This window comes from Chionomys nivalis, chromosome 23, assembly GCF_950005125.1.
Source record: "Chionomys nivalis chromosome 23, mChiNiv1.1, whole genome shotgun sequence".
Taxonomy (NCBI): domain Eukaryota; kingdom Metazoa; phylum Chordata; class Mammalia; order Rodentia; family Cricetidae; genus Chionomys; species Chionomys nivalis.
In genome coordinates, this window is record NC_080108.1 from 29,441,656 (window position 1) to 29,466,229 (window position 24,574).

The 24,574-nt window shown below is 43.7% G+C and overlaps 1 protein-coding gene across 1 annotated transcript in view; it reads left to right on the forward strand.

Moving 5' to 3' along the window:
• The window catches only part of Herc2 (HECT and RLD domain containing E3 ubiquitin protein ligase 2), a 165,121-nt gene that overhangs the window by 119,017 nt on the left and 21,530 nt on the right, over positions 1 to 24,574 (forward strand). Inside the window, exons 65-79 of the mRNA XM_057756050.1 lie at positions 925 to 1,150; positions 5,174 to 5,345; positions 6,806 to 6,992; positions 7,390 to 7,530; positions 9,384 to 9,575; positions 11,403 to 11,556; positions 16,325 to 16,432; positions 17,795 to 17,926; positions 18,391 to 18,549; positions 18,632 to 18,750; positions 19,288 to 19,413; positions 19,829 to 19,984; positions 20,500 to 20,615; positions 20,706 to 20,904; positions 21,620 to 21,834. Of these exons, the coding sequence (XP_057612033.1) occupies positions 925 to 1,150; positions 5,174 to 5,345; positions 6,806 to 6,992; positions 7,390 to 7,530; positions 9,384 to 9,575; positions 11,403 to 11,556; positions 16,325 to 16,432; positions 17,795 to 17,926; positions 18,391 to 18,549; positions 18,632 to 18,750; positions 19,288 to 19,413; positions 19,829 to 19,984; positions 20,500 to 20,615; positions 20,706 to 20,904; positions 21,620 to 21,834 (2,402 nt within the window). The remainder of the gene's footprint in view (positions 1 to 924; positions 1,151 to 5,173; positions 5,346 to 6,805; positions 6,993 to 7,389; positions 7,531 to 9,383; positions 9,576 to 11,402; positions 11,557 to 16,324; positions 16,433 to 17,794; positions 17,927 to 18,390; positions 18,550 to 18,631; positions 18,751 to 19,287; positions 19,414 to 19,828; positions 19,985 to 20,499; positions 20,616 to 20,705; positions 20,905 to 21,619; positions 21,835 to 24,574) is intronic.

A 24,574-nucleotide genomic window follows, 5' to 3' on the forward strand; every position in this document is an offset into this window, starting at 1 on the left:
TAGGCTATATCTACGTAAGAGAGGCTGTATTTACATGATACAGGCTATATCTACGTAAGAGAGGCTGGACTTACATGATAGAGGCTATATCTACGTAAGAGAGGCTGTATTTACATGATATAGGCTATATCTACGTAAGAGAGGCTGTATTTACATGATACAGGCTATATCTACATAAGAGAGGCTGGACTTACATGATAGAGGCTATATCTACGTAAGAGAGGCTGGACTTACATGATACAGGCTATATCTACGTAAGAGAGGCTGTACTTACATGATACAGGCTATATCTACGTAAGAGAGGCTGGACTTACATGATAGAGGCTATATCTACGTAAGAGAGGCTGGACTTACATGATAGAGGCTATATCTACACAACGGAGGCTGTATTTACATGATAGAGACTACACATACTTTACTTTGGAAATACAGGATTTCGTAGATATTATTGATTTTGTTGTTTTAAGAAGAGTATGCCATGACTAGCCCATGGAGCCATATTTTAAATTTGGTTTATGAAAACAAAATTAACATTGTTTAGTTCAAAGTGAATTATGCTTTATAACTGTAAAACCTAAGAGCAAATTACTTGAAAAATGAGCATGGTATTTTTCTTTTTCGTTACCCTTTATAGTATAGTGGATTTACTGTACTTAGCCAAAGCAGTACATCCTCTGTCTTCCACCCAAAGAAGGGCGAATTAATTAGAATAATATTAAATAGCATTTATAGTTGTTAAGCATTTTCATGGTTGACTTTTTTCCCTCAGAACTGAATGTACGCATGCTCTCTTGTTATATTGTGAAATACATTTTATCTTTAAGAGTGCAGTTCTTTCAAGGACCATGACATGTTTTATGCATTTTCAAGTGTTTTTAGAAATAATGTAAAGTTGAAAAATATAATTTTTTTCCCCTTTAACAGGTGTATGCTTGGGGGGACAATGACCATGGCCAACAGGGCAATGGCACGACCACAGTTAACAGAAAGCCCACCCTGGTGCAGGGCCTGGAGGGCCAGAAGATCACTCGAGTGGCTTGTGGGTCCTCACATAGTGTAGCCTGGACGACAGTGGACGTAGCCACGCCCTCTGTCCACGAACCTGTCCTCTTCCAGACGGCAAGAGACCCACTGGGTGCTTCCTACTTAGGTAATGTTCTCCTGTAGACTGCGTGGCCGCCTAGGTGCGTGTGGTCCTGCTGACAAAGGTTGTGCTCTGCTGGCCTGCAGGCTGGCCCTCGCATCTCTTGAATGTGCAACTTCTGTCCTGTCTTACTTGTGCAGATCTTCCTGTGCATTGCTTTGTCTACTTAGATGGCTGTTTGTGTCAAGAGTGGACGCCTTTTTGTTCCTGAATACTGTTTCGTGCTTTATTCAGTCATTGAAGGACATTTAAGTTCTTTGTGATTTTTGGTTGTTACAAATTAATGGTTTTTTTTTTTTTTTTTGGTGAGTGGAAGCAAGTTTTGATTCTTTGGTATGATGCCCAAGAATGTCTTTCCAAGTGCATGCCATGAGAAACTGTCAGATTGTTTTTATAATAACTGGACTCTTTTGTATTCTTGTTAGCAATAGATGAATAATCCGATTTTCCCCTATCATTTCCTACTGTGTTCTCTGTTCCTCTTCACCCTCAGTTCCTCCCCTTAACTCCTTCCAGATTTGCCCTTTCCCTGTCTCCTCCCATTCTTACCTTCTTTTTTTTAAAAGTTTAATAATCCACAGACTCCAGTGTGTGCTATGTATACGTAACTTCTGGGTGTGGGGCTATAAGAGGAACATTGACTCCTTCTCCAGCTGTCGATAGATCCTCCCTTAGGAACGGGGGCTCTTGAGCCCTTTTCCATTCCATGGCAGAATATTGACCCAGTATTGATCTTGGACAGGTCTTCTGCAGGCAGCCACACACAGCTACCAAGCTACTAAGTCCCAAAGGACTGTTTATTAACTTATTTACATGGCTGCTGTGTTTACATCACTTCACTCCCCTCTTCAACTGTCCCCACCCCCACTCCAGTTATGACTCCTCCTTCTTTAGTTGTTATCACACACACACACACACACACACACACACACACACACACACACACACACACACACACACTACTGCATCTATTTAGTGTTGCCCCTATTTACGTGTGCTTAGGGCTGACCACTTGAGATTGGATAACCTATCAGGTACTGGTCCCTGGAGAAGACTGAATCATATTCTCCCCCTGCCTTGTCTAGCAGCCATTAGTTGACTGTAGCTTTACTTCATTGATCTGTGTGGCCTTGTGAGATTTCTCCCATTCACGTTGGTGTGCCAGCTGGTGGTGTTGTCATGTTGGTGCTGTGTAGGTGACCATACTTTAGACTCATGACGATAATATCGTGTAGCACATGCCCTGATCTCTGACATTGCCATCTCTATTTCCCAGTGTTCCCTGAACTCTGGTTTTGCCCTGTGATGGGCGTGTGGCGGCCTCTTACTGTGGGCTGACTCACGTTAAGTACCTTTGGGTGTGCTTCCTTACTGTGGTGGCTTGATTGGGAAGTGTCCCTCACAGGCTTGGCATTTGAGTACTTGTCCCCAGTGGGTTGCACTGTCCAGGGAGGTTATGAGGAGCCGCAGCCTTCCTGGAGGAAGGAAGCCATGAGAGTGTATTTTGAGAGCCAGTAGCCTCTCCCCACTTCAGTTCTCTCTCTTCCTTTTGTTGACTGTTGCTTTTAAACCTGTGGAGGGCGGAGGCCAACTTGTGAGAATCGTCAGGCTTGGCAGCAAGTGTCTTCACCTGCTGAGCCATCTCCCCAGCCCCGGGAAGTCGTCTTATTGAGCAGCCTGCTACTGAGGGTTCAGTTTCTAAAAACACTCAGAAAAAAAAAGCAAACAGTTGTATCAGTAACTCAAAAAGAGGTAACTTGTATTTGACACTGGAACTTATATTTGGTAGCGTATGATGTCTGGGAAAAGCATTATCTCCCAGTTCAAGGCAACTCCACTTAAATTCCTTTCATAGATGCTTATGTATATTTCTGTATTTTAGGAAGCTGCTACAGAGTAAGTTTCCTTGTGAGTTTGTCAAAGATCTCTAGTGCTACTTAGCTCTGCCTGTGTTTCTACCTCTACCCTACCCCATCTCATTTAACCCTGCTTGTTCACCCTTCTTACCACCTACATTCTGTCTTTCCCTTGGCATCTGTCCTCCACATTGCCCCTTCCAACGTTCCTTTCTTCTATGGGTACTCAAACTTAAACACACTTATCTACAGATTGAAGGCTAAGGTCCACATGAAAGAGAACATGGCTTCCTGCAGTGCCCCGTCTGCTGCACAAAATGCATATTTAATGCTTCTCATCCTGAGAGGGCTGTCTCTCATCCTGGGACTGTGGAATGTCGGGCTTCCTAACTAGTCTTCTCTGTTTTCAGACTCCCAGAGTAGTTCTGTGTTAAGCAGAAGATTTCCTCTCAAAATGGCACCTAGCTAACAACCTCCTAAGTTATATGGAGTGACAACATGGGATTCCTGTCCACTGCTGACGCCTGTCCAGTTCTTCTGTGGGCGTGGGCCTGTCCTCTGATCAGGATGTCAGCTCACTATGTCCAGGGCTGCCTGGCTCACCTCCCGCTCGGCCAGGAGCTCTGTGGCTGGAGTCTCTGGCCTTGTCTGCTTCCTGTGGCATCACCTGTTGTTTTGTCTGCACTTTTGGTGTCCTGTCACACTGCTTTTGTGACTTTCCAAAGCTTGGCCATGTTCTCTCTCCTTCTCCCTCCCTCGCTCCGTCTCTGTTCCTGTCCTAACTTCTCCTTGACCTAGTCATACGGGCAGTTTCTCGTCACCGCCTTACCCGGAGGTTTCCTTCCCCAGATGTTGGCTGTTCTCATATTGTCATGTTTCTGTCTGCTTTTTGGACTAGATAAGTGTTTTCTTTACTAGTTATAATCTGTCAACTTCCGGTTGATTTCATTGGCTGATTTATACTTCTTCTTGTGATTTATGTATTGTGTTATATTGCATTCTGCCTGCCCTGTAATTTTTGGCTACGTACCATACACCAGTGCATTTTACCTTTCACTGTTCTGGGTATAATGTAGTTACATTATTTTATAAGAATAGTTCTTTTCATTCTCTTTCATAAGAAATTTTCAGGAACTTTTACTACAGCTTTTATGTACTATAGTAAAACAGCATTTTATGACTGTGTTGGTCAGTTTTATCAGTTTGACACAAGGTAGTGTTATTTGTGAAGAGGACTCTTGAGAAAATTACATCCTTCAGATCACATGTAGACAAGAATGTAGAATATTCCCTTGATTAATGATTGACGTAAGTGGGTGCAGCTCACTGTGAGTGGTGTCAACCTGGGCAGGTGGTCCTAGAGTGTATAAGAAAGAGTCTGAAAAAGCCATGAAGAACAAGCCATCAAGCAGTGTTCCATCATGGGCTCTGCATCAGTTCCTGCTTTCATGTTCTTGCCTTGAATTCCTACCCTGACTTTCTTCAGTGATGGTCTGTGATGTGGAAGTGTAAGCAAAATGAACCCTTTCCTCCACAACTTGTTTTTCGTTGTAGCGTTTTATTACAGAGCACTCTAGAGGGAGAGAGAGGCAGGTGAATGTCTGTGAGTTAGAGGTCAGCCTCTTGTGTATTAGTTTGTAAATCCTGCCTTGATGTGAACTTTGTATAGTGAGTTTTAGGACAGCCAGAGCTACATGCTGAGACCCTGTCTAAAAACAAACAAACAAAAACCAAACCAACAAAATAAAAAAAAAATTCATGCATGTCTATAATGTTTAGATTAAATCCAGGACCCATTCTGTCCGCTCCAGTTTCTCTTCTGTCCCTTCATCACCCCCCTCCCTCAATACTTACTGAGTCAATTTAGTGTTGCCTGTATGTGCTTGATCTCCTAGAGCATGGGTCCCCTCTCAGGGTAATCTTCTCTGAAGAAAACTGACTTCTTTTTCAGCAGCCATCATTTGGTAATGGTTGCCCCTCCCTATCCATGCGAGGAAGGAGGGTTGTGAATTATAGGGTCTGCCAGTCTGACTGATGTCTGTAGGTACTGCTGCACAAAAAGCAAAATGCAGACTGTGGTTTGTTTTCAAGATAGCCTAAGTGGTCAAACCACATAGAGAACGAGCAATCTGTGATCTTAAAAACAGCTTTGGTTTTTGTTTCCCCTTCTTAGGTGTGCCTTCAGATGCTGATTCTTCTTCTGCCAGCAATAAGATAAATGGTGCAAATAACTGTAAGCCCAATCGCCCTTCTCTTGCCAAGATCCTCCTGTCGCTGGAAGGAAACCTGGCTAAGCAGCAGGCCTTATCACACATTCTTACCGCACTGCAGATCATGTATGCCAGGTAGGCTGTGTGTTGGTTTATAAATCCTGCCTCACTGTGAACTTTATAGTTTGTAGTATTGCGATTGAGCAGATGGTTATGAAAATGTTGTTATTAGTCGTTAGCCCTACTAGTTGTACAGTTACGAGTCACACACCCATGCTGATGATTGATGGGTTCTTGGTGCCTTACAGACAAAACCCAGCTCATTATTGAAATGTGAATCAGAACATCAGGCTTAAAGATGTTTTCATTTTTATTGATAATTCTATATCTGTATTAGGTAAGAGGAAGAATGAATTGATGCTAATTTTCATCCACGTGATAAGGTGGTTCTCACTGTCTTAACATACTCCTTTGCTGCTCTTGTTAGAGCCTGTTGCAGTCAGCTTCCCAACATTTAAGAAAACACCAGAGACACTCAGCTTAGAAAGAGGGAGATTTTATTTGGTCCATAGTGGCTAGCCCCAGGTTTGGGCCTCTGGTAAACATGTCATAATGGGAGCCAGAAGCAGAGCAAAACCTGCCCACCTCATGGTCAAAAGTTGAGAAAGAAGGAAGCCATGTTCCAGTCCCCTCAGTGACATGCTCTCCTGACCCCAGGACTCCCCTAGACCCTGTCCCACCAGCTCCCAGCAGTGAAGCCTGGGCAGCAGTGCTCAACCACAGGGTGTGTTTCCTGGCTGGGGTCTGAGAGTCGTGCTTACAGACCTAGGAGTGGAGCCCAAGCAGTCGTCAGGGGACAGTGAATCTGCCCTCACCATATCTAGTTTTCATTAACATCAACCGTCTATTCCTAAGCTTCAGCAGCTGCTCAGCAGGTTTTCCTAGACTGAGCTAGAGGCTTACTCTGCTCTGGTTTTACCAGTGGTTCTCAGCTTCCTAATGCAGTGACCCTTTGATAAAGTTCCTCATGTTATGGTGACCCCAACCATACAGTTATTTCCTTGCTACTTCATAACTGTAATTTTTCTGCTGTTATGAATTGTAACATAAATAACAGAGATGGAGGATATATGATATGTAATCCCTGTGAAAGGATTGTTCAGACCCCAAAAGGGATCATGACCCACAGTTTGGGCATCCCTTGTTACTTGTATCTGCTAAAATACAACCATGTGTTGTTTAATATAACAATGAGGTTACATTCTGAAAAATGCATTATATTAATGTTGTAAGAACTTTCTTATATATATGTAAATTAAATTCACTGGGACCTTTCTAATTGATATAGTCATATAAAATCACAGTTGTGGACTGAAATGTTGCTATGTGTCTTAGACCTATAAATAAGATTGGGATATACATTTTACCCTAGAACTGTGGGCTAAAAATACACAGTAGTTTTTTAAAACTCATTTATACATAGTCTATAAAAAATGAGGACATAGTGTTAGTGAGCACTTGACCCTTCCTGCTGCTTCTTGTGGTACCCAGATGACAGGGTGGGTTACCACAGTCCTGGCCTTCTGTCCTGACAGAGATGCGGTGGTTGGAGCCCTGATGCCAGCCGGCATGCTCGCCCCAGTGGAATGCCCCTCCTTCTCCTCCTCAGCACCTGCTTCTGATGCATCGGCAATGGCCAGCCCCATGAACATAGAGGAAGGCATGCTGGCTGCTGATCTTGAGGACAGACTGAGTCCAAATCTATGGCAAGAAAAGAGAGAGGTAAAGGGGCAGCTTCAGGCTGTGTTGAATTTGAAAGGGAAGGAATTCTCCTCATTCTGTCACTTAAGTTTTGTGTCTGCAATTTGGTTTGAGTTTGACTTGGTAAAATTATTCTATTTAAAGAATTTCTTAGTGTTAAAATGAAAATCGATGTATGCTGTTAAAAAGTCACTAAATAGAATTCTGAAATGTTAGGAATCAGAAAGTTGAAAACTGTTAGTTTGTTTGGGAAAAGACTCCTTAGAGACGCGTGAGCTGGGGCAGAGTGGTTTGTGCGCCTGCTCGCCTGCTGTTTCTAGGGCTGCTTTTTCTCACTAGGGTGATAGCTGGGAATGTGGTATAAGTGCAGGGTCATCCCAGAAAGCGACAAGTGTTTTCCTTGTTCCTCTCCAATTAGATTGTCTCCTCTGAGGATGCTGTGACCCCCTCTGCGGTGACACCATCTGCTCCCTCGGCCTCATCTCGGCCATTTATCCCAGTGACAGATGACCCAGGAGCTGCCAGCATCATTGCAGAAACCATGACCAAAACCAAAGAGGTCAGGAGATCTTCTTTGACTTGAAATATCAAATTGCCTTAATCGTACTCAAAAGTTCAGTAGTCATATTTAAAGCTAGAACATGCTGTACTTCAAGGTTTATCAGTCACAGCTTTTTCCTCCCAAGCTGTTTTAAGGCCACAGACTGTTCCTCTAGGAGATACTCCTTCCCATTCTCACTCTTCTCCTTTGCCACCTGCCTTACCCTTGCTTCCCTGTGAAATACTGACAGACTTCAAAGAAAATGGCTCCAAAGCAAGTGGCACTGTTAGGAGGTGTGGCCTTGCTGGAGGAAGTATGTCATTGTGGGGGTGGGCTTTGAGGTCTCTTTTGCTCAAGCTTCCCTCAGTGCAGTTACCTTCCTGTTGCCTGAAAGATATAGCACTCAGCTCCAGAACATCTACTGACGAGAATGGATGGACCCTCTGAAACTGTAAGCAAGCCACCTCGATTAAATGTATGCTTTAAGAATTACTGTGGTCATGGTGTCTCTTCACAGCAATAAAAACCCAAACTAAGGCATTTAACTAAAAGATACATCTATAAACTGTAGTTTCTCCAAGTAACATACACTAGTGCCACTCTCTCTGAAATTTATGGGAGAGCTCTGTGACTGATAAACCTTGAAGTATAGCATGTATCTCGTAGAGGGACATCTCCTAGAGGGACAGTCTTAAAACATCTTGGGAGGAAAAAGCTGTTGTCCTAGTTAGGGTTCCTGTCGCTGTGAAGAGACACCATGACCACGGCAACTTATACAAGAAACAGTCAATGGGTGCTTTACAGTGTCAGAGGGTCAGTCCATCGTCATCGTGGGGGACGTGAAGTGTGGGGTGCTTTACAGTGTCAGAGGGTCAGTCCATCGTCATCGTGGGGGACGTGGAGTGTGGGGTGCTTTACAGTGTCAGAGGGTCAGTCCATCGTCATCGTGGGGGACGTGGCAGTGTGCAGACTTGGTGCTGAAGTTGAGAGTCCTACACCTTGATTGACAAGCAGCAGGAAGCGTCTGTCTCAATGAGAGTGGTTTGAGCATTGAGACCTCAAAGCCTGCTTCCACAGTGACACACTTCCTCCACCAAGGCCACATCTACTCCAACAAGGCCGGCCATACCTCCTATGTGCCATTCCCTTTGAGGGCCCATTTTATTTCAAACCACAGCCATGGTGGACATTTTATGCACATACTGCAGCATCCATGTTTGGGCCAGAAGGGAAGGCTTTGCCATTGCCATCTGAGTCTAATGTCTCTCCCCCACCCCCACCCCCACCCATGGTGTGTTCTCATTTTCCAGTGTGTATGAGGCTAAGGGCCTTGAAATGACTGCACCCATGACAGCAGCACACATTCACCCAGGGCTTCTTCCACTTCATGTAGAAAAATAGTAAAAACATTTAAAAGTGTTATCTAAAAATGTTTAAAAAATGGCTTTTCTGAGGAAGCCAAGGGGAGTTGATAGTATGAATGATGTGTTATACACACAGGATTAATTTTAAATAAGATTCTGTGGAAGACTTAAGGAGGAGATCTAGAGGAAAGTTATAAAATCTGATGAGTAGCAGTAGGTTGCACGTGCCGTGGCCTCCTTCCAGTCTCATGCTGTGTCACCTACCTGTGCTGCGTAAGTGGGCACAGCAGCAAACTGCATTTCTTTATAGTGAAGGCATTATTCTTTGATGGATGCTCTTGTTCTGTAAAATAGTTCCTTGCTTTTCAGTGGAGACTTTGGGGTCATCATTTCTTGATCTGGTTTTTGATGTCCCTTCCCCACTGCTGACATGTCCTGGCTCAGCAGGTCAGTTTCATATCTTCATATTCCATTCTCTCTTTAACTGTTCATTTTCAATTGGTTTAGGATGTTGAAAGCCAAAGTAAAACATCAGGTCCAGAGCCCCAGTCTTTGGATGAGTTCACCAGTCTGCTGATCGCTGATGACACCCGGGTGGTCGTGGACCTGCTCAAGCTGTCAGTCTGCAGCAGGGCTGGAGATAGGGGCAGGGATGTGCTCTCGGCTGTGCTGTCGGGCATGGGCACCGCCTACCCACAGGTGAGTCCTGGGGCCAGTGTTCTCTGAAGCACCCAGTATCTTCACGCGTGGTGTCACCGAGGGTGAGGAGCAGTCCTTTACGACAGCATGTGACACTGTTCTCCCAGTGACATCTTCTATCCAGCCTAGAACTAATGTGTATATCTGTTTTTAAACGTTTGTTTTATTTATTTACCTGTTCGTTTGTTCGTTCATTCCTTCATTTGTTTGTTTGGTCATTTAAATTGTGTATTAGTATTTGTGCATACCACATTCACACATGGTACCTGCGGAGGCCAGAAGAGGGGATAGGATCCTTTTGAATTGGATTTACAGATGGTTGTAAGTCACTGTGTAGGTGGCAGTAACCAAACCTAGGTTGTTTGAAGAGCAGCAAGTACTTCTAACCACTGAGCCATCTCTCTAACTCTTGTTTTTTTTAAAAACAAAATTGTTATTGCTGGGCGGTGGTAGCGCATACCTTTAATCCTAGCACTCAGGAGGCAGAGGCAGGTGAATCTTTGTGAGTTCGAGGCTAGCTTGGTCTAATGAGCTAGTTCCAGGACAGACAGGGCTACACAGAAAAACAACAAGAACAACAAAATCCACATTATTTTATTTTTATTTCATTTTTTAGCTTGTGTTAGTTGTGTGTGTGAGGACACGTTTAGGAATTGGTTTCTTTCTCCTTCCACCATTATATGTTCCAGGGATTGAACTCAGGTCATAAGGCGTGGTAGCAAGTACCCTGAGTGGTCTTGGTAGCCCTGTGTACCTTATTCTTACTAAGTAAGTCCTTCTGTATGCTTTACAGTTTGCCACTAGTTTTTCTTTAGATATTAGACTGATATTGTTTGCCCTGCAGGAATTCTCACTTTTTAAAATTGCTTTTATTGAGCTACGCATTTTCTTCCACTCCCCTCTGTCCTTCCCTCCCTCCCCTTCCCCCTTTTACCCTCCCCTATGACCCCAGTGCTCCCAATTTGGTCAGGAGACCTTGTCTTTTTCACCTTCCTATGCAGACTCATGTATATCTCTCTTAGGGTTCTCTTTGTTGTCTAGTTTTCCTGGGGTTGTGGTCTGTAAGCTGGTTTTTCTTGGCTTTATGTCAAAAAGCCACTTATGAGTGAACACATATTCTATTTGTCTTTCTGGGTCTGGGTTATCTCACTCAATATGTATTTTTCCAGATCCATCCATTTGTCTGCAAAATTCGAAGATGTCTTTATTTTTCTTAACCACTGTGTAGTACTCCGTTGTACTACATTTTCATTTTCATTATCCATTCTTAGGTTGAGGAGCATCTAGGTTGTTTCCAGGTTCTGGCTATGACAAACAATGCTGCTATGAACATAGTTGAACACATGTCCTTGTGATATGATTGAGCATCATTTTTGTATATACCCAAAAGTGGTAGCTTTGATGCCTGTCCTGGAGACCAGGCTGGCCTTGAACTCACAGAGATCTACTTGCCCATCCTCCCTGGGATTAAAGGCGTGCACTACCACTACCCTCATCTATTACTCTTATACTTTGTTTTTTTGAGATGCCGTCTGTCACTGGACCCAGAGCACAGTGATTGGCTAGAAAGACAGGACAGGCTGTCTTTACTTCCTAGGCACAATAAATGCAGGTGTGCATTGCCATAACCTGGCTTTGTACATGGAATCGAGGGATCTAATCTCAGGTCTGCATGCTTACATACCATTGAGCCGTTTTCCCAGCCCCTTAACTCTGTATGAACTCCAAGTCTTCCACCCTGCCACCCTGTCCCTGTAGAAAGCAGAGAGCAGGATGAGCGTGCATGACCCAGGGGCAGTGTCAACTCATTTCTTGGTTCTTTCCTAGGTGGCAGACATGTTGTTGGAGCTCTGTGTAACTGAGTTAGAAGATGTGGCTACAGATTCACAGAGTGGCCGTCTTTCCTCCCAGCCTGTAGTGGTAGAGAGTAGCCATCCCTATACAGATGACACTTCCACCAGTGGCACGGTGAAGATACCAGGTATGTGAACCAACCCTGGGAAGGCTGTGAGGGCCCCTGTCTGTGGAAGGCTTGTTTTACAGCTTCCTCCACAGGGGCAACCATTTCCCTCTTGTGAAAATAAGAAATAGGATCATCTCAGATCTTTTTCTGAAATCTTTGTCAAATAAAATGTAACACAGAAGCTGCACTATATTAGTTTTCTTTTTGTTGCTGTGATAAACACTGTTACCAAAAGTAGCTTGAGATTAAAAAAAGAGAGCTTATTTGACTTTTACCTCCGGGTTCCAGTCTGTGTTGAGTTGGAGCAGAATCCATGGAGCGATGGCGCTCACTGTGTTGCTCACTAGCTCATACTCAGCTAGCTTTCTCACGCAGCCAGACCTGGCTGCTGTCTTGTCATTGTTTCTAGGCATTTTCAGTGGACACAGCGTACAGCAGCTGACTCTGGTGCACACACTGACACTTGGCTACAGTGGGGAAGTGCAAGGCTTCTACCCACAGCTCTTTTGTGCTCTCTGCAGTAGGCTGGGCCTCTCGCTTCAACCGTCAGTCAGGCCAATCTGACCTGGCAGGTCCTCTGCTGACTCCAGGCTGTGCCAGGTTGATAGCCGCAGCTGACTAGAACATGCACCTAATAAATTTCATCTTGTCAGCTGTTAGATGAACGCCCTTTCCCTAAGACCTACGTTTGAAGTCTGCTGACCAGCTCTTTAGAAGCAATGCTCACATCCTGTGACATGAGTCATCCTGGTGTCTAGCACTGCTGATGTACAGTTCCAACAGGCTCTGTTCCTCGATAGTACACTTTCAGTTTCTCCTCCCCTTCCACTCCTCCCTTTCACCTGCTACATGACTTCTCTGGTGAGGCTTAAGGGGGCTGAACTTACCTTCCTTAGACCAACTCTGTTTTTGTAAACTCCCACAGTTCAGCATGTTCCTCAGCTTGGCCCTTCTGATTCAGGATGCCATTGGCTCATCACTCGGCAAGCTTTCTTGTTGGTTTCTACTAGCCTCATTAATGCACCTGTATCTGCACATCTCAGAGTGTCAGTAATGCACCTGTATCTGCACATCTCAGAGTGTCAGTAATGCACCTGTATCTGTACATCTTAGAGCGTCAGCTGCTGTTGCTGCTCAGCACCAAGGTTACTGCTCCATTGGAGGTTGTGAAGTAGTACTGTTGGCTGAACTGCTTCCTTCTTACTTATCAACTTGAATACTTTAGAAAGGTGTTTTCCCTCACTTTTTAGTTTGCTATCTAGGGAAACTGTCTACGAGAAAGGCAGGATACAGAGTTGATTTTTTTTTCCCCGTGTGTTTACTGTGTTTTAAGGGAGTGAATTCTTCCCCTGTCGTTTATCCAAGTGCCCCATGTAGTGTTTGTATGTTTACGTCATTAAGAACACATCTCTAGACAGTGCGGTCTCCAAAGTCGTTTTGCTGGTCTCTTGCTAGCTCCCATGCAGTCTGTAGTAGCAGATAGTTCTAGGGTTGTCTTGTATGTTCTGCCTTCCACTTAGGTTTGGCTGTGGTTTCAAGCTCACAGTTCGGTGCTCAGAGAGTTATTGCTACTGTGTTGTCATTGTTTGTGGACATTTCTGGTGACAGGAATGAACTGGATGAGCAGATAGACACAATGACTGACTTCCCTCTGGACTCTGTTAGCCTTGTTCCATCACATCTGCATCTCTTTTATGTCGGATCCTGACCAGAGCAGATTTGGGATATTAATTCTGTCACTATGAAGGTCAATCACTAGAAACACCATTTGACAGGATCTCTTCTTCAGATCTCAGTAGCCTTGGTCTGAGCTCTTATCTGCCGCAGTAACTCTTAGAGATATTGCATTGCCTGTTTTAGCTGTTCTGTAGCCTCAACTTTACTGCAGCAAATGTTCCTCCTTTAGCCTTTCGTCTGAGCATACAGTAAATTCCTCTGTAGGTCCCTGGCTCAGCCTGCTCCACTGCTGTCTTTTGGTTGTGAGCCTAGCCTTTAACGGCTGAGCCATCGCTCCAGCCCTCCACTGCTGTCTTGACACTTGAACTGGGAAGGTTGCTTTTCTAGTGTTAATACTTGGATGACTTATTCATCTGTGAAAGTGTGAGCTTACTGTTTCCTCATTTAAATTGTTGTGCTTTTCTGCAGTAAAGTACTGGGAGATATATATACTTTAGTCATTCCAGGTGATATTCTCAGATAGAGGTGTGTTCTTTAGTTCCTCGTGGTCCTTGAATCAGTTTGTGATGCTCTGCCCTAACTTAGTTCTCTTCCCAGGGTGGGTGATGTCTGTGTGTTGGGGTCTTGGGTTTGACACTTCCTCCTTATGTGTCTACCTCCGACCCCTTCTATCAGTTTTAGCAGCACCATGTTGTGCTGAGTTGCCTTTTTCTAGTTTAAGTCTTCATTTGGGAAAATTCTCATCATAAGTTATTTGTGAGTTTTAGCACTTACTTTTTTTTTTTTTTTTTTGGTTTTCCTAATTTTTATCTGATTTATGCTCCTTGCTGTCTTGTGTCTTTCTATTGTTTTGAGATGATGGTGGCAATTCTTGATGGTTTCTGGAACCTTTCTGGCCTGTATTCATTTTCTGTTTGGGTATGACTGACTCCAAACTTTTGGTTTTTCTAAAAATAAGTTTTAATACTTTTATTTTGTTCATTTTTCATGTGCAGTTCATTATCATGAACTTAAGGATGAGATAGGGTTTAGGAATATATTTTTTTATCTAGTTTTATTTTAATCTATTGTACTTTCATGATAAAGTTTAAAAACAGAGCTGTTTATGGTAGCACAAGCCTTTAATCCCAGCACAGAGGAGGTAGAGGCAGGCCTATAAATCCTGTGAGTTCCAGGCCAGCTAGGACTACAGAGTGAGCCTTTGTCTCAAAATCACAAAAAAATGACAGGTTATATTGGTGCACACCATTAATCCCAGCACCCAGGAAGTAGTGGCAGGCAGATCTCTATGAGTTTAAGGCTGGCCCTGTCTCAAACAAAAATGGAAAAAAGCAACAACAACAACAAACAAACCAAAAACCCAGAACAGACCACCATCAACAAATCAACAAAAACACCAGCTGTAGCTGTAGCTCAATAGAGTGCTTTCTGTGTCACCAGGAGAACCTAAGTCCTCAGCCCATGTAAAAGAAGTGGGCACATCGGGCTCCAGCCAACGGAGACAGAGGCAGATGCATCTCTGGGACTCAGTGACTAACCAGTGCAGCCAAATTGATGAGCTCTAGGCCAGGGACAGACTCTATCCAAAGACAAGGTAGATGGTCCTGGATGTAACCACTCATGTACACATACTGCTCACATATACACACATGCATATATGCATACATATACACACATACTGCTCACACATACACACACGTACACACATATGCATACTGCTCACACATACACACATACTGTTCACATATACATACATATAGATGTATACTGCTCACACATATATACACACATGCTATTCACACATACACGCATACTGTTCACATATACATACCCACATACTGCTTACACATACATACACACATACTGCTCGCATACATGCAATAGAAATTGAACAAGAACTATTTCTACCTAGCAGTTATCTTAAGACAGAAATCCTCTTACCTGTTTCTCACTTCATACCCATCTACCAACCAAAAGCATGTTCCAAATAATTTCTTAGTAACTGTGTCACCTTGGCCAGTCCAGTATAGTATGTTTTTCACCCACTCCTTACTTCTTACTCCCTTACAACAGCCAAATCCAGTCTTTAAAACTAGTCAGAGCTCTCAGGCATCCATGAAGCACTGCACAGTCAGTCTCTAACTAGATGTGATCTAAAGTCCTGCCCAAGGCCATTGCTTTCTCTTTTGTTCCCATGCCCTCGCTAGAGTCTCCCCTGATTGTTCTCACAGGGCTTTGGACAGCAGGTATGTGATCTTTTACACTAAGCAATTCTGAGTGAACACCAGCTGGCGTCCCACAGTTGAGCTCAGTTCTGCCACTATTAGAACACCCAAAAGGTTAAGGGTGCAGTGCCACACGTCTGTCCTTATTTCAGGTATCAACCCACAGCTTACATCAGATTTGCTGTAAGCCAGAAATTCCCACAACACAGTATTGTTAGTTACCTTTCCATCATGATAGCAAAATGCTTGACATTATAAGCTTGCAAAAAGTAAGGGTTCATTCTGCCTTCCAGTTATGGGTTGCAGCCCATAGCCAGTTAGCACAAGACGGCACATCACAGCAATCCATGCAGGGGGTGGAACACAAATCACTCACCTTATAGCCAAGAAGCAAAGAGACAGACAGGAAGGAGCCAGAGTCCCATGATCCTTTTTGTGAGCACATCCCTAATGGCTTAAAGGTTTCCCACAAGGCTCCTCCCACCTCTCAAAGATTGCTTTACCTCTCATAGTGCCAAATGGGGGGCCTCAGTCTATAACTCACAGACTTAGAGATCATTCAGGATTACCCTTACCACCCCTTCCAGACTTCATAATGTGCTATAAGCTTGTTTAGATGATAGAATTGCAACATGGGAGCTTGCTTGGAGATGAGAGAATAGCCAGAATGGTTTGGCCAAATGGGTGGTTTTCCAGCCCATTAGTCCATGGGCAGAGCCTCTTATTGGGCAAATGATGGGGAAACTGATCAGGCTGTGATTTTGGTGTTGGTTGTTTGCCAGCTCCTAACTGTGGTTTTGGTCTCACTCTTCGTGCTTGCTGAACTGTGACTTTTACTTACTCTCTGGAGTTTCTACTGTGTTTTCTGCTTGCTTATACTCCAGGTGCGGAAGGACTCAGGGTGGAGTTTGACCGGCAGTGCTCCACAGAGAGGCGCCACGATCCTCTCACTGTCATGGATGGTGTCAACAGGATTGTGTCCGTGCGCTCAGGTGAAGAAGGGAGGGCAAGTAGGGACAGTTCTTACTAGTGCTCCATCAGTGCAGTTGTTAGCACAAGGCAGGACCCCGATACCTCATTCCATGGGAACTCTGAGATAATGAGTTGTAAAACACTAGGTTTGATTTTCCTCTTTTCAGTACTTTGAAATAAGATATGATCTGTGTGATGTGTGCTGTGTACCACAGAGGGGTTATTGAGTGTCTAGTGTGAGAATACTGAAGCCCGTGTAGCACTGATGTTGATGAGGGCATGACTCATGGAGTGCTGTGTCTGCATGGGGGGCAGAGTGTGCGGTGGATGGGAGGCATGCTTCGTAGTCTCGTCTGCTCTGCTGTGCTCCATGAAGTCAGCAAGAGGGGCTAATAAACTCAGTGCTCTAAAAACTTCGAGCAGTTTAGAATAGTTGATGCAAGGATATGTGTCTCTTTTCAGGCCTTTTTAATGGTGGTGGTGGTGATGGGGTGTGTGTGTGTGTGTGTGTGTGTGTGTGTGTGTGTGAATGATTCACACCTCCCTATGCTGTGTATTGAACTCAGGGTCTTGTGCATGGTAGCTAGCACTCAACCACTAAGTGACACCCTCTTTTATACAGGGGAGAAATTTCCCTGTGAAAGACTAAGTATGTAAATGCTTGAGGTCTTGTGGGCTGCGTGTGGCCTCTGTCTCACCACTCAGAGTATATGTAGTCCTTATACATACACATCCTTATACAGGGATGATGGACATGGTTTTTCTGACATGTTGGCAAATGTCTGTCAAAATAGTTCTCAGAGTATTGTTAGTTGTACTGGATCTCTCTGCTTTGAGAAGGAAGTCCAGCAGGCTGTGCCCATGCAGCTGCCTCATGGTCCTACAGCCCTGAGTTGCCCAGTATCTCCTGCTTTTTTGCACAGGCTGTGACATAGCTCCACAGACCCTTGGATCTGACCAGGCTGCTCCACACATTTCTTGAGTACTGCCTGTCTTGGCCATGCTGAATTGTTTACATTTGCCTTTTGTGGGAATTTTAGCTCTTTCTGCCTTACTCAGAAGTGTCCCAGAACCTACCTTGCTGTGGGCTTGCCCTCCCTGCGGCTGACACATTGTATCCTAGTTGTATGTACAGTCATTTCCCCATGTTTGTGCTTCTGTGGGGCAATGCATTTGTATGTGCCCCCAGGCTTTCCAGAGGCTGAATAGAAAGCTTTGGGAGGTAGAGAGTCCTCGACTATGGTGAACAGGAGCTTGGGTGGTCTTGGGCTGAGGAGCCAGCTGACCTGACCTGGTGTGAACATCTTTGCTTTGCTTCTGAGGAGTTTTTTTGGTTAGATGATAGCATTATCCTAACTCCAGGGTGCGCTTTATTCCGCTAGGTCGAGAATGGTCTGACTGGTCCAGTGAGCTGCGCATCCCTGGTGATGAGCTGAAGTGGAAGTTTATCAGTGATGGGTCTGTGAATGGGTGGGGCTGGCGCTTCACAGTCTATCCCATCATGCCAGCCGCAGGTGAGAGGGGCTCTAGTCATTAACCTCTTGCTGTGATTATTGCCCAAGCCAGTGAACTATGCACACTTCACTCTGTGACTTAAGGACTTTCTGCTGCTGTCTGCCTGGGGAGGGTCAGACAAAGAGCCACCACCTGCACCATCCATTTGTCAGGGTGCATAGCCCCACCCTCACCTCTCTAGAAAGGAGTTGGTGCTTTTGGTTCACGGTTGCATGTCAGTTTGAAGAGCATGGCTCAGGGTTGAGATGCTTGCAAAGCACGCACAAGCCCTAAGTTCAGTCCCCAGTACAGGGGGAAACAACCAAGCAACCAATGAGCAAAATGGTTGGCTTATGTAAGTGACTTTGACAGGGCTGTGGCCTTACTCCCCACTGTGTTCCAGCTGGGAGTTGAGTTTGAAAGTTTATCCATAGGAGGTGACCCCATGATATCACATAGGGACATTTTCAGGACTTCTTCACAGGCCCTAAGGACCTCCTCTCCGACCGCTGTGTCCTCTCCTGTCCATCCATGGACCTAGTGACCTGTCTCTTGGACTTCCGACTTAATCTCACTTCCAACAGAAGCATTGTCCCTCGCCTGGCCGCCTCTCTGGCTGCATGTGCTCAGCTGAGTGCCCTAGGTGAGTGGAACCTCCTTGGTCATGTCTGTTTACCTGGGTAGAAGACAGCTCAACTTCTGACCTTCCCTGTCTGTTGTTTCAGCGGCCAGCCACAGGATGTGGGCTCTTCAGAGACTGAGGAGACTGCTCACAACAGAATTTGGGCAGTCGATTAACATAAACAGGCTCCTGGGAGAAAACGATGGGGAAACAAGAGCTTTGGTATGCTTTCTAGACCTTTGACCCTTTTCGGATAAATGTGCTGCTTTAATCATTAAAACCTCTGAACCAGAAAGAAGGATTGGGAAGTCTGTCTGTCAGGGACCTTTTGTTATATACAGGCTTCTTCTCATGCTAGCGAATATGCTAAGTTCAAGCTGGGCTGGTGTCTATTTTAATGTCTGTGTATACGTATTGACCCCTATGAGTATAGGTCTGTGTTAGACTTTACAGGCTTGACTGCCCACATCCCTTTTATTGTACTGTATGAGATGGTTCCTTTCTAACCCTAGGAGAAGATGGGCAGGATTTGTGTGCCAGAGAGTGGAAGTTCCCTGGGAGTGGCTTTCTAAAACCAAGACCAAACATTCTGAATGCTTCCTTTTCATTGTAGACATACTTTTTTCTAATTGGGAATTAAGATGCTCACTTTTTTTTCTTAGGGGATAAAAAACCCTTTACTTACAGGAATGAAACAAATCTGGGGGCTCCCCTGCATTATGGATTTCTGTAATAAAATACTGTTTTGTTGCTTTGAAGAGCTTTACAGGCAGTGCTCTTGCTGCTTTGGTGAAAGGCCTTCCGGAAGCTCTGCAAAGGCAGTTTGAATATGAAGATCCTATTGTGAGAGGCGGTAAACAGTTGCTCCATAGCCCATTCTTTAAGGTAGCGTTTGGCTTATTTTTAAAGTGGTAGTTCATAGCTTGTTTGCTGGGAGAGCCACGGGGGCTGTTATGGTAGTACACTGTTGTAGAACTCTTTGGGAACCGTCCTTACTATTATTGCAGTAATAGTAATAATATGAAATATATCCCAAGAAGTGGTTCTGGGATCAGAGCCTTCATTTCATAAGCTGTGTTCTCACGTTAGCATGCTTTGAGACATGCAAACGGTAATAGTGCCTGCTGTGGGTGTTGTAGCAATTGTTGGTCTGGGGCCCTGTGTCTCCCGAAGCTGTTGTATTCCTAGAAACTCGCTCAAGGAAGCTTCCTCAAATCTTGGGATGGCAGCCAGTGGCCTTTGCTCAAAAATTAACTGTGTTTCTGAGTATCCCTCTGTTTCCAAACTTCACTGACTACAGGTGCTAGTAGCTCTTGCCTGTGACCTGGAGTTAGACACACTCCCTTGCTGTGCTGAGACCCATAAGTGGGCTTGGTTCCGAAGATATTGCATGGCCTCCCGTGTTGCTGTAGCCCTGGACAAACGAACCCCATTGCCTCGTCTGTTTCTTGATGAGGTAAAAAAATAAACTTACTTTTGTAATTGCTTTTGAGATGTGCATATAATGAAAAAGATGCCAATATAATAAGCCATAGTTTATTTTGCTAAAAAAATATCATAAAGAAATTCATAGATTAAAAACAAACACTATAACACATGAATTTCCAATTAACATTAATTTTTAGCAAAGTAACTAACATTTAATGATATTGTATGGACTTTTACCTTTTCAGAGTTGATGTGGTTATACTGATTTTTCATACTGAGTATAAAATTATGATGTTGATGTTGGTATATTGTCATACTTCCATTTAGAGCTTCCTCCTGTTTTCTTACCTTAATTGTTTTTTATCTTTTTGCAAGGAAGAAAGGGTAAGTCAAGGTCTCATACTATATCCTAGGCTGGACCTCACTGAATAGCCCAGGCGCCGTTAAATTTCTGCTCTGCCTCACGGTTGCTGGGGTCGCGAGTATGAATCACCACACCCAGCTCATTTGTTTGGTTCATAATCTCATGATAATGCTTTGTAGGTCGCTAAGAAAATCCGCGAGTTAATGGCAGACAGCGAAAGCATGGATGTTCTCCATGAAAGCCACAGCATCTTTAAAAGAGAGCAGGATGAACAGCTTGTGCAGTGGATGAACAGGTATTTCAGAACCAAGAGACAGCGTCGTATGTAAGCGTTTGTGTACAAAGGGCTTTCTAACATCAGATGTTCTTTTAATGCTTCTTGTAGGCGACCGGATGACTGGACTCTCTCTGCCGGTGGCAGTGGAACCATTTATGGGTGGGGGCATAATCATCGGGGGCAGCTTGGAGGGATTGAAGGTGCGAAAGTCAAAGTTCCCACTCCGTGCGAAGCACTGGCCACTCTCAGACCAGTGCAGTTAATTGGAGGAGAGCAGACACTGTTTGCTGTGACAGCTGATGGGAAGGTAAGGGTGTGATGTTTTTGTGTTCTGTTGTCGTTAATATTGAGAACATTATGGGTAGATATTTTGTTTCATTTTTGTGTGTGTAAGGACTTGTATTTACTATCTGAAGAATGTTTATGATATACTAAAAGCAGGTAGTGGTCTTCCATATTTCTGTATAATCTTTAGTTGTATTTTAACCACTTTATACATACTTTTATTTTGAAGTACACTACATCTGTTAGCTGTATTTCTTTTAAAAATCATAAACATCTGATGCCTGTCAGTCTTCTCTCTGTAGTGCAGCTCATGAGTCTCTGTAGATATCTGTGATCTTCAAGTTTGCCTGCTTATAATTTTTCCTTTTAGATGAGAGGGAAGGAACTCTGTCCTTATAGTCAGAAATTGAGATAAAGCATTGGATGCGGGGAGGGAGCACAGCCCTGCAGTTATTATGATACCTTTATGGACTTACCATCAGTAACCTACAGGATTTCCTTCCAAGAGGCCTCATTTAAAATCCCCACCATCAACTCTCAGTAGTACTACCTTAGGGTCCATTGTTTTTATACGTAGACATTTGGAGAATACTCTAAACCATAACGATATATAAAATCTTAGTTTTCCGTAATTTTTAATTTTAAGTTAAAATGTTCTCTGGTATAAAAATGTACAAAGTGCTAACTCTTTGGAGGTGATTACTAAATGCAGGAATATTTATGCTTTCTCATCTCAGCTCTATGCTACTGGCTACGGTGCTGGTGGCAGACTGGGGGTCGGAGGGACAGAGTCAGTGTCTACGCCGACATTGCTGGAGTCCATCCAGCATGTGTTCATTAAGAAGGTCGCTGTGAACTCGGGAGGAAAGCACTGCCTTGCTCTCTCTTCAGAAGGAGAAGTTTATTCGTGGGGTGAGGCAGAAGATGGGAAGTTGGGGCATGGCAACAGAAGGTAAATGTGAAAATATCATTTTCAGTATGTTTTCTTTGATTTGTTTTCGTGATGATACCGTGTGTTGATTTTTGCCTTTTGCAACCCTTGGAATAACCTGCTTACATTAGATGGTGTTAATGACTTATTTGTCAGAAACAGGTCTACAGGTCTCTCTACATGAGCTTACCTGTCTGCTTCCTGTACTGGTAGGGAAGCATTAAGTCTTGAGGTTTGTATTTACAAATTTGACAATTAATAAATATCTTTCTGTCCTTCACCTTGCTACTGTCCACAGAATCACATCGGGCATTGTGTATATTGTTGCATGATTCCAAGATTATAAGTATAGAAGAAATAGCACAAGTGATGGGGAAGGAACCAGACTCAGTTGTTTATGAAAAACTTATTGCATCTACTACCCAAAGTGGAAGTGGAGATGTAGCTTAGAAATAACTAAAATCACCAGGCAAAATAAACAGCAGCCCCAAACACACTGAATAGGAGGCAGCGATATAAAATTCCCTGAGAATAGAAAATAAGCAAGGCAAGTTGAGAAAGTTACCCCAGTAGATCATCTGTAGATGTTTCCATGCCACAATGGGAAGGAGAGACCCTGGCAGCTGGTGACAGAACTGGAGATGGAAGGAGGCCCAGAGTAGCACAGAGCAGGCGAGAGCGGTACGAGGAGACCCCAGAGACTGGAGAACCCAGTGAGGCAGCCTGATGTGCAGCCTAAGAACCAACACTGCAGAGCTCCCAGAAACCTTGTCATTCATATGCGTTTAGAGTACAGACAGTACTAACTAAGGGCCAGAGAGATGGCTTAAGAGCGCTTTTAGCTTGGGCTCGGTTCCCAGCGCCCTTGTTGGGAGGCACACAACCACCAGTAACTGTGATTCCAGGGAACGCTGTGAAGTCTGTGGGCACTGCACGTATATGCTAAAATTGCCTGCAAGCAAAACACTCATATATAACAATAAATATGTAATCGTACATTAGCAGGGGGAAAATGAATCATTTATTGTTGGCTACGGTTCCTCCACCAAAACTTAAAAACTGAAATCATTTTTATAAATAATAGAAATCAAAGCTCAATTATTTTTATGAATAAAAATAAACCCTTTTCAAGGTAAACTTTTCAGTGTCATATACCCACTCAAAAATTGCAGGTACGTAGAAGAACAAAACCATATAACCCACATGAGAACAAACACAGACAATCAAAACTGATTCAGAAATGCCACAGTGATAGAGTTTATTTTAATCACACACCATGTTGTAAGCACATAAAAGCTCAAGTTTGTTAAGTAGAACAAAAAATTATTTAAATGGCCAAATGAAAAAGTTCTAAAGATTAAAAATACATTCACAGAAAGGAAAAATAAATTATATGGAATTAGTGCCCGAATGGATGTTATAGAAAAAAAGGCCGGTGAATCTAGAGCTAGAGTACATAAATGAAATAGGTGCAGTCATCTTAATCCCACAAGAGAAACACAAAGAGGGAAAAAGACTGCACCAAAGTGGGATCTTGAAGAGCATTAGGGATGGGTTGATTAGCTGTGGTAGGAGATGGTGGCAAACTGGTTCTTGGAGGAAAATGCAACCAGGAAACCTTTTGTCCAGACTGGTGGTCAGAAGACATTTCAGGTCAGAGGAATTTAAGAGACGAAGGGTTTTCTTTCTTTTCTTTTTTTCTTCTAGACAGGGTTTCTCTGTGTAGCTCTGACTGTCTTGGAACTAGCTCTGTAGACCAGACTGGCTTGGAACTCACAGAGACGCTCCTGCCTCTGCCTCCCAAGTGCTGGGACTAATGGTGTGCACCAGTACTGCCTGGCTGCTGCCGAAGGGATTTTGTACATAGTTTGCAGGTATTAAAAGATAAGGCTGGGGATGTAGTGTAGGGGTTAAAGCATTTGCCCATCTTCTTAGCTTATCCCAGGGCCACATAACACACATCCGATCCCATACGGGTCTGCCAGGTCCTCTAGCACAAGGTAATGCAGAAATTGATCAATTATTGATTGGTAGTGTGCTACAAGCCTCTGAATTTCATAAAAAACATCATGTTAATAGCAAAGGTTTGAAGAAAGAGTTTTCTATTACATGGCAACAAGCTAGGGAGATTGTAAAGAAATGCCCTACTTGCTCTTTCTATAACCAAACGCCACTGCCTGCAGGGGCTAATCCAAAGGGCACCCAAAGGAATGAAATCTGGCAGATGGATGTGTTCCACTTTGCAGAATTTGGCAAATTAAAATATGTTCATCACACCATTGACACGTATTCAGGCTTTCAGTGGGCAACGGCTTTAAGTTCAGAAAAAGCTGATTCAGTTATCACTCATTTATTAGAAGTCATGGCTATTATGGGTATACCTACACAAATAAAGACAGATAATGGTCCTGCTTATGTCTCTAGAAAAATGAAACGGTTTTTTGATTATTACAATATCAAGCATGTTACAGGTATACCATACAATCCTACAGGTCAAGCAGTCATAGAAAGATCAAATCGAACTATAAAGGATATGTTGAACAAACAGAAAGGGGTGGAAAACACCCCCAGAAATAGGTTACATAATGCTTTGTTAACCTTGAATTTCCTCAACGCTAATGAGAAGGGAACATCGTGTAGGGGTTAAAGCATTTGCCCATCTTCTTAGCTTATCCCAGGGCCTGAGCTCAATCTTTGGAACCACAAAAACAAAATAGATATTTGAAATTAAAACAAACAAAACAACCACTACAGCAAAAAG